The 14,880-nt window shown below is 32.6% G+C and overlaps 1 protein-coding gene across 1 annotated transcript; it reads left to right on the top strand.

Moving 5' to 3' along the window:
- The first annotated feature begins 4,315 nt into the window (after positions 1 to 4,315).
- LOC114322352 (7-deoxyloganetic acid glucosyl transferase) lies at positions 4,316 to 6,471 on the top strand. The gene is given in 4 exon segments (XM_028269635.2): positions 4,316 to 5,103; positions 5,106 to 5,171; positions 5,346 to 5,961; positions 5,963 to 6,471. Coding segments are annotated over 4 exon segments (1,467 nt in total). The 5' UTR covers positions 4,316 to 4,631; the 3' UTR covers positions 6,276 to 6,471.
- The last annotated feature ends 8,409 nt before the right edge of the window (positions 6,472 to 14,880 follow it).

Genomic DNA, 14,880 nt, shown 5'->3' with positions numbered 1-14,880 from the left:
ACACCACGCACCTCTTGTAACACCCCGATATTTCTATACCATTTTATAGATTACCAATCCATTACTGTTACCAAATTCCAGAACATTAATGTGAACAAGGAACAAAAAACAACAAATTTATAAGCCAAACTCACCAGTTTTTCATAGATTCTACATCAAGTTCATTACATTGAATTACGATACGTGGAATTATAAACTATATATCAAATTTCCATAAGGGCTCACATCTTTCAACACTAAAGGCCTTGATCACAACAAAATAAAATTCTATCTTGGCAAGTAAGCTCAATAACAAACAACATCAAAACGAGCTTTAGTGCTCTATCTATAATCCATTTGCTTCTCAACGAATTGGAGGCACGTCTTTATCACTTGGAATGTTGGATATCTAGCCCAAAAAAAAGAGTGAGCTTTTATGCTCAGTAGGAAATAAACTTAACCCAATATATAAATGTACGATATGATTATGTTCATGCAATGCTATGCCACGCTTAAGACATTGACTTTGTTTTGAAACTCGAATGCTTAATGTATAATTTAAAATTCATGATTGACTCAACTCTTTAACCTTTAACATAACCAAGGACCTTTCATTTTGCAATAAAATTCACGTTACATATCTCAATTACTCTCTACATTTACCGGCCACCAAGCACAATAGGGCAAGTGGGCACCTCTTACTTTTGAAAAAATCATCACATTTATAGGCCACCGAGCATGGAGAAGCAATTGGACACCTATTTCATTTTGAAAATATCCAACATTTACCACCGAGCACAAAGGGGCAACTGGACACCCAACAATCTATTCAGTCATATCTCCTAAATTTACCGGCGTTTAGCATGGAAAGACAATTAGGCACCTTAACAATATACTAATAATATTCTCACATTTTTCAACCTACAAACATGAAAGGAAAATTGGGCACCTCAACACACACGATGTATACCTAAAACACACACCCACTTTTAAATCACCAAACACTTAGTCCAAAACTTTGAGAATGCAATGTGATGCATGAATTTAAAAATATTCTAATTTATCTAAAATTCAATTTAATTGCACAAGAATCTAACAAGTAAAAACTAATAAAATATTCTCTTTTCTACGACTCCAAGTCTTTCTCATTACTAACAATAATTCCATGCAAACTATTAACTTTATATCCTTCCAACATTCCCAAGTTTCCACACGATTCAACTTCCATAAATCGTCAATAATATCATCATAAATCAAAAATTCATCCCACTCACATATATTCAAGGAAAATCAATTGAAATTTCAACATAAAGGACCAATTAGTTCAAACCCTCTTTTAAATTAAAAATCCCAAATCTAGGGTTTCAAGAAAATTGGGATTTTTCCTCATTTCTTCGTCAAATCTAAAAATCATCAAATATCATTCGTCAGTATGTTAAAACATTCAAGACATTTTAAAAATTTGAGTGAAAACTCCATTTTTGTCCATTAACAACTTTCCATTAAAGTTTTCTAACTCAGAACAACCCATAACCGCAAAATGTTAAAAAATCACACCAAATCATAAATATATGGAGTTAAGAGAGTCTCCTACCTCAATATAATCAGTAAAAAATCAAGATCTTTAGTAGTCTTCATTTTTTGCAAGAAGTTTAGGCTTGGATCTTGGTGAAAAGTGAGATATTTAGAGAGAGAAAATTAGGATTTTCGAAGTTGAGGAGAGAGGAGAGGAAGAGGAAAAGAAAAAATGAAAGAAATGATCTAAAATGCAACTTTTAAGTTGTTGATATCGTTCAGACAGCTCGAGCATTGAACTCAAGCTCTCACCATTTCAATATGCAGAGCATAATATAAGATGCACCTTCTTCACCGCTCGAGCGGTCACCCAAGGCACAGCAAGTCATACAGCTCAGCTCCTAAGGCACTCTGAGCATATTAACCTTATTTTCATTTGTAGCCATTTAAGTAAATGCTTAGTCTCTTACATTTATATTTAATTTATTTAAGTTTACAATGTAAATAAGGAAATACATCCCATTTGGATTCAAAGAAAAATACAAAAAAATCAAAATGCAATTAAATCAAAAAGTGGTTCTCCCAATTTTAGTACAAAAATAATTTTTCAACTAAAATTTCTAAGTTTAGCGTTGAAGTAAAGTGGTTAATACCTCGTAGAAAAATCTCGTAAAATCAAATTAGAATATTTAATATATATATATATATATAAAGAACAATTACAGCCAAAAATTATTTTCTAAATCGTAAATTTTGAAAAATCCAATTCTTACACTAAAAAAATTTTCAAGCTAAGTCCAATCATTGACAAAAAAAAACTTTTATAATACAACCCTCTTTATACAAACAAGAACAAGGGTCGAATCTCGGTTCGAGCCGTTACAGGTGGAAAGTTACATGTTGAAGTTGTGACAAATTAAAAATTGATAGATAAAAGGGTGTGGACCGTAGTCTTTTCCTCAATTAGGATATCTAAGACAATAATTTCTCTTATATTTTTTTTTAATCATCAATCAATCATATCAGTTATACACATTATTAGGTCTAGAAAATGAGTTTAGCTAGTGAGCATATATATCATTGTTGGGTTTTTTTATAACTAGTGGTAAACTTGTGCTATGCATGGAATGTGAAAAAATTAATAACATATTTTTATATAAAATAATATAAATAATTAGATTTTTATATACAAATTATGAAAAAAAAAATTAAAAAATTAAAAAAATAAAAAAGATTGAAAACTACAATTTAAATCCCACAATAGAATTCTCCTCCTAATTGATTACCACATGGCTTGAAAATTAGGTCTAATTTTTGAACTTGAATAGCAATACCTTACAAAATAAGTCGGTCTAATTTTTGAATTTGAATAGCAATGTTCTAAAAAATATAAAAAAGAGAAATGATATATAAACTCATTTTTTTAAATTTATTTTTTAGATCCAATAATTTGTAAGTAATATTATTAATTGATGATTATAAAAGATATAAAAGAGAGTGTGTTATGTTAGATATTTTAATTGATTATTATATCATTAAAATTGAAACGTAAATTTAATTTTTTTGACTTAAAAAACAATGCTCATAAAATAGTAATGCAGTAATGAAACTTCAATACGGAATCTATTAATAATATTAATTTATCACATTTATTTATTAAAAAAAAGATAAATATTATTTAAAGATTAGATTATGATATTTTAAAAAATAAATATAATAAATTGATGTGATTACAGTTATCGAATCCAATTAATTTTTTTTATAAAAAATTTATATATTATAATTTAAAAAATAAACGATTTAAATTACATACGTGCCTGAATAGCCCGGTCTAGTTCTTTGTTTTTTATGAAACGACAGTCTAGTTCACTTTCAATCTACAGACAAGCTGATCCCTTACAAAATTTATAATATTTATTATATTGTTAAAAGAAAAAAAAATAAAAACAAAAGTTTGTGGGTATGTTTGGTTTGTATTTGGGGATGAGTTTTAGAAAAAAAAAAATTAAAAAAATTGTTTGGCTTGAGTTTTTCTTAAAAAAATTTCAAAATCACTTTCTCTCTCTTACACATTAATCAATCACTTTTTCTCTCTCTCCTCTCTCATTCTCAATCACTTTTTCTCTTACACACATTTACTCAAATTTTTCAAAAATATCAAATCATCCTAAACTCTAAAAAAAAAAAAATTTTAAAATATGCAACTAAACAAATTAAAAAAATTTCTAAACTCTCCCTCCGCTTCTTCTGTGAAAGTCGAGTAGTGGACACGTTTAGATGAGAGAGAGGATCAATCATTTAGGTTAAGTTTGGGAAGACTAAATAAGTACACTTTTTTACTTTTATTAAATTATGTGTAAAAAAAATAAAGAGGAGATACTAATTGATGTGACTCAAAAAAAATAAAAAGATAAAAAATATAAACTAAAATAGTCTAGCCAAACTTGACCTTACTATTCTTCACTTCTTTTGTGAGGGTCGAGTAGTGGACACGTTTAGGTGAGAGAGGATCAATCATTTACTATTCTTCGCTTCTTTTGTGAGGGTCGAGTAGTGGACACGTTTAGGTGAGAGAGAGGATCAATCATTTACTATTCTTCACTTCTTTTGTGAGGGTCGAATAGTGGACACGTTTAGGTGAGAGAGAGGATCAATCATTTACTATTCTTTATTTGGAAGTAGGATGAGGTTGCAGTGGCCAGTGGGATTAATTATTGTACTTTGTGATTAATTAATATATATTATAAGTAAAAAATTAAGAATTATGAAATTTTTTTTATAGAAATAATTATAAAAAATTTATAATTCTTAAATTATCTTAATTAATATATAATATTGTATTATAAATATAAATTAAGAATCACAAATTTTCGTCGTATCAGCATTGCGGATAGAGAAATATTAGAAATCATGAAATTTTTTTCATGAAAATGATCATGAAAGATTTGTGATCCTTAGATTACCTTAATTAGTATGTGGTGCTTTATTCTAAGTGTAATCCAAAGGTCACAAATATTTCATAATCATTTTCATGAAAGACTTTTCATGATACTTAGCATTGTTGTTTCTGATATTGTAAACTTGTCAAAAAACAAGAACTGGGGAGGAAGAGCAGCTAGTATCCAGCAGCAGGGACAATGGAGGATCAGCAGCAGCAGCCGCAGCAGCAACAGGCACTCCATTCTCCTCCTCATGTACTCATATTCCCCCTACCCTTCCAGGGGCCTGTTAACTCCATGCTGAAGCTAGCAGAGCTTCTATGCCTATCCGGACTCCACGTCACCTTCCTGGTCACCAACCACATCCGCGGTCGTCTCCTCCGTTTCACCAACATCCAATCCCATTTCAGTCGCTATCCCGGATTCCATTTGGACTCCATCTCCGATGGCCTTCCCGAAGACCACCCTCGATTGGGCGACCAATTCATGGAGATGTTCAATGCTTTCCAAGCTGTTACCAAGCCTCTTTTTCGACAGATGCTTCTGCTCCCAGCTTCCGCGATTGCTCCTCGTCCTCCCGTCACTTTCATTATAGCAGATGGAATCTTGAGTTTTACCATTGATGTTGCTAAAGAGATTGGTCTTCCCATCGTTTGCTGCCGTACTCTCAGCCCTGTGCTCTCTGGATTTTCTTCTGCCTTCCCATCCTCCTTCAATCTGGAGAATTTCCTTTCCAAGGTACTCCTCCTATATGTTTTACACATTCTATGATATTCTTCATTACATGGCAAATCAAAATCTCCCAATCCTATAACTATTATACACTTCTTTTTTTTTTTTTTTTTTGAACGAACTATTATACACTTAGGTTTACTTAGAGAATTTATACATATGTATGGAAATTAACTGTAGAAAATGAGTTGGATGTGCTGATAACGAGCGTGCCGGGCATGGAAGGTGTTCTCCGGCGTCGAGATCTTCCGAGCTTCTGTCGGAGCGGCGACCCGGATGACCCAAACATCCGACTCTTCATGACGGAGAGACATCAAGTCCCTCAAGCTGACGGCCTCATACTCAACACATTTGAAGACCTGGAAGGACCCTTGCTCTCTCAGATACGCACTCTCTGCCCAAATCTCTACACCATCGGACCACTCCACGCCCACCTCAAAGCCCGACTGGCAGCCGACACAACCCCCGTATCCTCCTTCTCCTCAAGCAGCTTCCGGCCAGAAGATCGAACCTGCTTAACCTGGTTGGACGAGCAGCCGCCAAAATCGGTGGTCTACGTTAGCTTCGGAAGCCTTGTGACAATAACAGAGGAGCAGCTGGTGGAGTTCTGGGTCGGCCTGGTCAACAGCGGGAAGCGCTTCTTATGGGTCATAGGGCCGGACTCCATGGCCGGAAAAGAGTGGGAGAGTCAGATTCCGACGGAGCTCCGGGAGGAGGCCAAGAAGAGAGGGTACATAGTGGGTTGGGCACCACAAGAAGAGGTCCTGGGACACCCATCTGTTGGGGCATTTCTGACTCAGTGGATGGAACTCGACACTGGAGAGTGTGTTCGAGGGAGTGCCTATGATTTGTTGGCCATACTTTGTGGATCAACAGATCAATAGTAGGTTTGTTGGGGAGGTTTGGAAGCTTGGGTTGGACATGAAGGACACCTGCGATAGAGTCATTGTTGAGAAGATGGTCAACGACGTGATGGACGTCAGGAAGGAGGAGTTTGCGAGGTCGGCCGATCGGATGGCTAATTTGGCCACTGTGAGCAATGGTGGATTCTCCTCTGTTAATTTGGACCGTTTGATTGAGGATATAAGATCTATGAGCTGCCAATCGTAAGCGTCCCACAGCTTAACAAGGGTTGGTTTCAGATGGGAGTCGATTTTTTAGTTTTTTTATTTTTTTGATTTGAGGTTAAAAAATCTCGTTTTTCATAAGTTTTTTTATTTTTGTGAAAAAAAATAAAATAATTATAATTTAGATGTGAAATTGTATTTTATTTGGTTAAAAAATATATTTTATCTTTTTGTGATTATTTTAATCAAAAAAATCTAATTTTAATTTTGGCCAAACAAATGCTAAGTTATATACAGTTGGTTTTCTCAGGCTAAGTTATATCTTTTTGTGACTATTTTTAGTGTTTTTTTTTTTTTTTAAATTTCTTTTATAGTATTTGTTTTTAGTTAATGCTGAGGGAAAAAAAAATTGTTTTTAATAAGTAAATAAAAAAAATTGATGTGATATTTAAATTTTTTTTAGTGATACACGAAAGATTTGCTTATTTTTTGATTTTTTAAAAATAATTTTTTGCCTGTTTCTAGGCCTTGTTTGGAAATCAAGATTTATAGTTAAAATTTTTTAAAATTATTATAAATTATCAAATTTTTATTTTTATTTTTTATATTATTCTTCATAAAAAATTAAAATATTATTTAAAAAGTCAAACTCGCAAACCAGCTTCCATGATCCATTACAACATTGTGTTTGGACGGATTAGATAAGGAAGGATTGTAATTCATCGGATTATTAGGCTTGAGATACATTATCTCCGGTGTATTTGGTTAGACTTAATTTGTATCCTATGTTTGTTTAGTCATGGGATTAGATGTCTAGATTTAACTATTTTTTGGCATAGTTTGGGAAGTTGGTTTTGGTGAGTTAGGGGCTAAAATAGCCACAAAAATAAAATAAGCTATTTTAGTCACAAAAAATAAAATATCAAATCCAACCCATAATCATTACACTCCTCTCTCACAAAAAAAGTCAAAAAAGCCAAAAAGCCCTTCCAAACCAGGCTTTTTAGCCCCAGGCTAAAATAGTCAAAAAGTCAAAAAGCCAAAAAATCAACCCACTTCCCAAACGGATTAGTGAATTCAATGTTTGCTTGGGATATTATGGAAAAGGATAAATGCTCAAATGATTATTTTATCATTTTTAATTATTTACTAAGTAATAGCAATATTAAACATGGTTTTAATATTTTAATTATTTTTAGCTAAATTAAATAATATTTTATTTTATTTTATTTTTTGCACAATTAAATAAATTTATTTTTAAAAAATTAAATAAATTAAATATCAATAAAAATATATTTTATTTTTTTATTAAAATTTTAAATAAATTTATTTTAAATAATAATAATAATTAAATAATGAAATAAAATAAAGCATCTATTAAAATTTAAATAATAAAATTAAATAAAATATAAACAAAATTTTAAAATAAAACATCAATAAAATATCTATAAAAAATTATTTTAAAAAATAAATAAATAAAATAAAAATAAAAATTAAATAAAATTATTTTATTTTTAAATTGAAACATTTAAATTTTATTGAATTTTACTAAATATAATATATAATTAAATATCAGAGGGCAAAATGTAATTTTATTAGCTAATTCCATGGGATGAGTTATCCTATGGTTTTGTGTAGGTGATTTTCTGACCATATTGCCAAACAGGTACCCAGCTGGAGAGCACCGGTAGAATAGATTAAGCCCGAACGACCTGCAACAGAAAGAAGAGTTTCTGGCGGTGGCTCGTCTACCCGGGGACACTTCGACGATCAAGTCAGTACTCAATATCTCTCAAAGATAACCAATAATGCTTAACTCACTAGACAGAATATTAAAAGCACACCTTAGACCCATGGGGTGCCTCTCTTTTATAGTCAACACAATCCTAGTCCCAATAGAAACCTAGCTCTAATGGACTTAGGATTACTGTTAATCTTGGATTCCCAGTAGAATTAGGATAAACTCTCTAGGAGTCTCATCTTTTCCCAAACTGTAGTCTTCTCTCATTCTAGGACACTTGTCCCTTATCCGTTTTATCTCGGATTCCCGTATTCTCGCAGATAACCTCGGCCTAGCCGAGATTACCTCGACGTCATGACCAGGACACGTGGCACCTCGACTGGCACTTCGGTGACACTTCGGCCATGTGTTGTCATTCAAAAATTATGTCCCCATAGGTTTCTATCCCACTCCCATGGAATAGCATAGTCCTACAAATATGGACTATTAATTGGAAACAAAACTTTTGAAACAAATAACGAATTATTAGCCGATCCAAATTAATAGTCCAATCACATGCCCAATCTTTCCAAAACAAACACCCCTCAAGGTTGTATCGAATTAAGAAGAGTGGACTTGTTCAAATTACTCGGTGTTGACGATGCACAATAAGAGGTTATTTCCCAAACGCTGCTAGTGGTAGAAATAATATATATATTTCCTGGTTCCAAAAAAGATTGATAATTTAAATTTGTGTGATTTGAATGACTCGAATATAATAAAATAACATTGTTTTATCTTTAAAATAATGTCGTTTTGGTACATTTGAACCATTCAAAAAAATTAGAGATACCAAATATTATTGTATATTATATTTCTTACTATCTCTTTCATAAGAGCATCTCTAATGATTATTACTATATTGTCATTGTTATTGCTATAATTTTGTAATAAATAGTGTTATTTTGCCAAATTATAACAATGGTGCTCCAATTATCATTTGCTATTTTGGCAAATCTCAACTAACTTTTTTTCCAAATTTGTAGGTATTCTTTGGATATATGTTTTTTTGTGATTTTATTTTTGTTTTATTTTTTTTTTGTCTTTTGTAACCTTTTTTTAACTATTTATATAAAAAAAAAATTATATATTTATATTATTCCCGACTAGACAAATATAAAAATTGAAAAATTGAAAAATATATATATATATATATATAATTCACCCCACCGTTCATATATCACTACAAAATTAAGAATATATATATATATATTAACTACATTCATTTATAGCATTGAGATAATAGTGTTCTGTTTTAAAAAATAAGAAATAGGAAAAGGAGCCTTTGTGAGAAAATTCAAAATTCCAAGATTTTTTCCATTGTTGGATGTTTTGATCATCTGAAATCTTTGGATCTAAATTGATCACCTTCACTCTGGCCTCGTTTGGGAAGTGGCTATTTTAGTAGATTATTTGGCTTTTTGACAATTTTAGTAGGCTATTTTAGTTTTGTGTTTGGGAAGATGAGATGAATTTTTAGTTGAGTTGTTGTATTGGAAAGTATGTTTAAATGATGTTTAAATTTAAAATGACAGATTTATCCCTAACTTTTTATTTTTAAAATTGATATAAAGAGCCCTTGCTGTAACACTGTCCGGCTATGACAGTGTAGGCTGTGCCTACACTATCCGGGCAGCAGCCTATTTTTTTTTTTTTTTTTTTTTTGAAAATCAGTAAAAAGGTGCTACAGTGCTGACTTTTGGGCTAATTTTCCAAAAGAGGCTATAATAGCCTCAACCTCTGATTGCCAAACACCCCATCTCTTTCTCTCTATCTCCATTTTGATCAACCGCCCATCAAAACTAGTAACATCTCTCTCTCTCTCTCTCTCTCTCTCTCTCTCCATCTTCATCCGACTCTCTAATGGTGCAAACTAATTGACTCATTTTCTCTCACTCATGCTCACTGATTCCCTCTCACTCACACTCACCGATTCTCTTTCTCTCACTCACACTCACCGATTCTCTTTCTCCCCCTGTTTCCACTCCAAAGTCGTCTCTCACTCTCTCTCTCCTTGCCCAGAACCACCACTAGATCATGCCCATATCCCTATCCCTCGATGTCCAGACCAAGTTTTTCACATCCTTTATAGAGGATTTGATTTTGAAACCCTTCCTAAACGCATTTCTCCGTAAAACCGATTCTTTCACACACTACATCCATGGTAGAAAGATATTGAAGGCTTGAGAAGAGTGGGATTTTGTGGGTCTCTGCCCATTCCTTTAGCACAAACTTGGGAGTTTTGATAGATGCTAACCAATTCACAGTAGAACCACCATCCACCATCGATCCAGCTAGGATCATCATTTTTCCATCAAGAGTTGCTAGGATCCAGGTAAATTTTGTTTTAGATTTGTTATTCACTAAAATTTGTTATGAGATTTGTGAAAATTGGGTTCACTGATCATTCTGTTTTTTAATTTTTTTTATGAGAGTTGTGAAAATTGTGAAAATTTGTTATGAGATTTGTGATTTTGTTTTGTGATTTTGCATACAGTTATGGGATTCTGTTTTTTAAATTGTGAATTTGTGGATTTGTGGCGAAGAACAAAAACAGATGAATTTGTGAATTTGGAGCCAAAATTCTGTTAATCTTTAATGATGTGGCATGTTTGGCAAATGCCAAAACTCTTGCCAAATTTGACAGCAGAAATGGCATATGCTATATTTGGCAAGAGGAATAGCATGCCATTAGAGACCTCATTTTTTTCATTTTTCTCAAATTATAGCTTTGGCAGCTCATTTGGCAACTCTATTGGAGATGCTCTAAGGCAGTGGATCTATAGATGTTATTTTCTCTAATATGAAGATTCTTTAATCAAGTCACATCGTCTTGTCATAAATAAGTAAAAAATATTAATAAATATCGTGTTTGTAGATTGGTTGATTTTCTAATTTTAATAAAGAAAAATATTTAAAATTTTTAAAAAAACTTTTTGACTTGACTTACCATACAAAAAGAAAAAAATCATATATATTGAAAAATGCTTTAGAGCTTTAATTCTTTAGCTTTAAAGCCAGTTCTAATAAGTGGGCAGTGGGTCTCACTCACTGTTGATGTGATGTATTTTTTTTTTACTCCATGCTAGCACATTAGAGCTACTCCTTTAGAGGTCTCAATCACAACTGATATATATTTATCCTCCAAAAGAGTTCCTAGCTTTTTCAGTCTATCTCAATAAAGCATTGTTACAATAGATGAAGTGGGTGAGAGTAGCCTGCCGGCAAAAGGTGTGTATGGTAATGTTGGCGATATATTTTGTACATGTTATCCAAAAGACAACATAAGAGGGGGGTGAATTAGGTTTTACAAATAAAAATAATAATACCCTAATAAAAATTATGAATAGCACAATAAATAAATATAGTTAATGAAATAAAAATAATTAAAGCAAGTGTTCTAACAACTACGTCAGTTAATGATTTTAGTACAATGAAAATGTGAAATATAATTGTGGCAATTTAAATAAAATAAAGAGATAAGGGAGAGAGAAGCAAATAAATTTATAGTGGTTTGGCTTCAACTCGGCCTACGTCCACTCCTCAAGCTTCACTTGAGATTTTCCACTATACTCTAGCTTTACAGGGTGCTAGCAACCTTTTCACAGATGGAGCAATCCTCTACAGATTTTACATAGACTTTCTAAGTCAAGAACACTGAGTGTACTACACTCTTACAAGGTTGAAAAGAAGGTGTTTTTGCTTTTACAAAAAGGTATAAGAATTATCTCTCAAAGATAGATATAAAAATGAAACTCTGATTTTTCTGTAAACCTCACACAGGAAAGATAGGCTTAAAGCTATATGTCTTAGTGTATAATTTCTGAAAAAGGATGTAAGCAAAAATTAAATAACACTTTTCAGAGAATTTTTTCAAAGAACAGATGTGAGTAATTATAGATTAAAGAATATTTTCTATTTTTCTTTGTAACTTGTTTACATTAGAGGCTTTGGTATATATAATGAACTTATAGCCATTTATAGCCGTTGTATTCATTTGAATTTATAGCCGTTTATAGTCGTTGCATCATTTGAATATCTTCCACTCCATCATTCCTAATTTGAATATATTTTACTCCATCATTACTAATTTGAATATCTTCCACTTGAACCTTTTGGCCTGCTGCTGTGCTGGGCTGTTTGAACCTTTTGGCCTACTGCTGTGCTGGGCTGTTTGAACCTTTGTTTTGGGCTGTTTGAATCTCTGATTTAATCAAATATTAAATACATTCTAACAACATTTAGGATAAAAGTTTTAGGTAAGAAATAATGGGACAAAATAAATGTTGATTCTATTTTTCTCTTTCAAATAAATCATCAAAATAAATTTTGATTCTATTTTTCTCTTCCAAATAAATTAAAAACATAATTAAATAAATTATCAAAATAAATAAGTCTAACAATCTTCCCTTTTTTGATGATGGCACACAATGATATTTTGATTTGATTTTATTTGATTTGGGAGTAAGAAAAGCTCTCTCTCAAGTCATGCTCCCTGAATTCATTTCTAAATACATAGGTTAACACATGTGTAATAAATAAGCTTTAATTAGAGACATGATATGAGACTAAGATATCAAACTATAAACACATAATCATCAGATTAGTTTTCAAATAATACCATAATTTGAAAATAATACCATAATACATAACATCATATAATTTCTCTCCCTGTGACATTATCAAAATGAAATCAAGGGTCAGAATCTAGAGGCGGTGGAGGAAAATGATAGTGATAAATGACATCAAAAAATAGATAATCAAAACATATATATATATGTAAGATTCGCTCGCGTCTCTATTTTTCGTCGAAAATCGCGTCGGACACGCGGCCTCGCTTTTGCGTCAGCCAACCGACAAAAGCGAGACGGGTTAATCTGTTGCCTCGACTCTCGCTCCCTCTTGTCTTCTTCTCCTCCGTCTTTTTCTTAATCACTCAGTCTCCTTCTTCTTCCTCATTTGCTTCCAGCCCTTTTTTCTGCTTCGTAAGAGAGATAGAACAGAGAGTCCGATCAGAGCAGAAAGGCTGCCAAACACTACCCTCCAGTCGATTACATCGCTCTTGTCTGTTACATGGCCTTGTCCCATCCCTTTACTCTCTTTCCGGACCTGAATGATCCCGTAAGCGCTGCTGGGCCGAGTGCCCCGGCTCCTACTCTTCCCAACCTTCCTATGATGTCGATTGAGCAAATAATGGCAGCTCAATCAAGCATTGAAGCCAATCATTTCACACTAACGTCCTGTATGGAGACGGTGACTGCAGTCACAAAATTGGTTCACCGATTGTAAAACAGGACGAGTGAGCTCCATCAAGTCAACGCCCAACTCTCTCTGCTCCAGCGCATGTACAAGGATGCGCGAGCAGATACAGGCACACTGAAGGCTGAAAATAAAGAGCTTAAACGGAAGACCACTTCCATGGCCCGATTTGGAGCAACGTCGTTCTTGGCCTTTGATAGTCAGCAGGGAGTCATCGCACTCGACGAAAGCACGGGGGCAAGGGCATCAAAGGTCGCCCAATGTGATAAAAAGAAGAAGAAAATGATGGAAGAGGCGAGTAAGTAAGATCGCCATGTGGCCGTAAAAAAAATGAATGGTTTTTTATTTTATTTTATGTAAATATGTTTATTTTGATCGGCGTATGATCGTAAAAAAATGAAGGGTGTTTTTTTTTATTTTATGTTTAATGTAATCACTTGAAGAAGAAAGTAAAGTGCAGAAAAAAAAATCAAAATAAAGTCTCAGGGCAAAACAACAAAAAAAATAAAAAATAATGAAAAGAAAAGAAGAAAAAAAAATAATAAAGGAAATGAAGCCTAGTAGTAAAACAACATAAAATAAATTAAAAAAAAAAGTAAAAGATATTAAGCCTAATAGCAATAAAAAAAATAAATTAAATTAAATACAATAATACCAGCAGAAATTAAACTTAATGGGACGTTGGTGTTGCTGGAATGGTAACGCAAAAAAAATACCATGGGGGTTTAAAAAAAATAATGTATGGAAAGTTAATTTTACCTCAAGATGCAGAACCCAAAAAAAATTACACAGTTGAGAATAACAAACTATTAAGGAGAATAACTGTATGAAGGACTTGAGAGCATTTAACTGATAAAATGTTTCCATATCAATATAATAATACACATATATCATTTTAACAAAAATTCAAGTTTCACAGTCACAACAAAACCTTTTAAGTAGAAATCGACATTCCAAGCTCGCCACGAATAAAATTGAAGTGATCCTCGCTTAGGGCTTTTGTGAAAATATCCGTCAATTGTTTGTCGGTATTTACAAATTCAAGTACAATATCCCATTTTTGAACATGATCTCTTAAAAAATGATGTCGAATTTCAGTATGTTTTATTCGTGAGTGTTGAACCGGATTTTTACTTAAATTGATGGCGCTAGTATTATCACATTTAATAGGAATATGATCATAATGCAAATCAAAATCCTCGAATTGTTGTTTCATCCAAAGTATTTGGACACAACACCTTCCGGAAGCTATATAATCAGCTTCGGTCGTTGATAAAGCAGCATAATTTTGCTTTTTGCTAAACCAAGATACTAATGAGTTACCAAGAAAGTGACAAGTGCCACTGGTCCTTTTTCTATCAAGCTTGCATCCAGTAAAGTCATCATCCGAGTAACTAATTAAATCAAAAGCAACACCTTTAGGATAAAGCAGTCCCAAATTTTGAGTACCAACAATATATCTAAAAATTCTTTTAACAGCACTAAAATGTGATTCATTTGGATTTGATTGATATCTAGCACACATACAAACGCTAAACATAATATCAGATCTACTTGCGGTTAAATAAAGAAGTGAGCTTATTATATCTCGATATTTTGTTTGATTAAT

Source organism: Camellia sinensis, chromosome 8, assembly GCF_055761805.1.
Source record: "Camellia sinensis isolate YWXY chromosome 8, ASM5576180v1, whole genome shotgun sequence".
Taxonomy (NCBI): domain Eukaryota; kingdom Viridiplantae; phylum Streptophyta; class Magnoliopsida; order Ericales; family Theaceae; genus Camellia; species Camellia sinensis.
The sequence above is the reverse complement of the archived record's forward strand: the minus strand, read 5'-3'. Positions and strand labels throughout refer to the sequence as shown.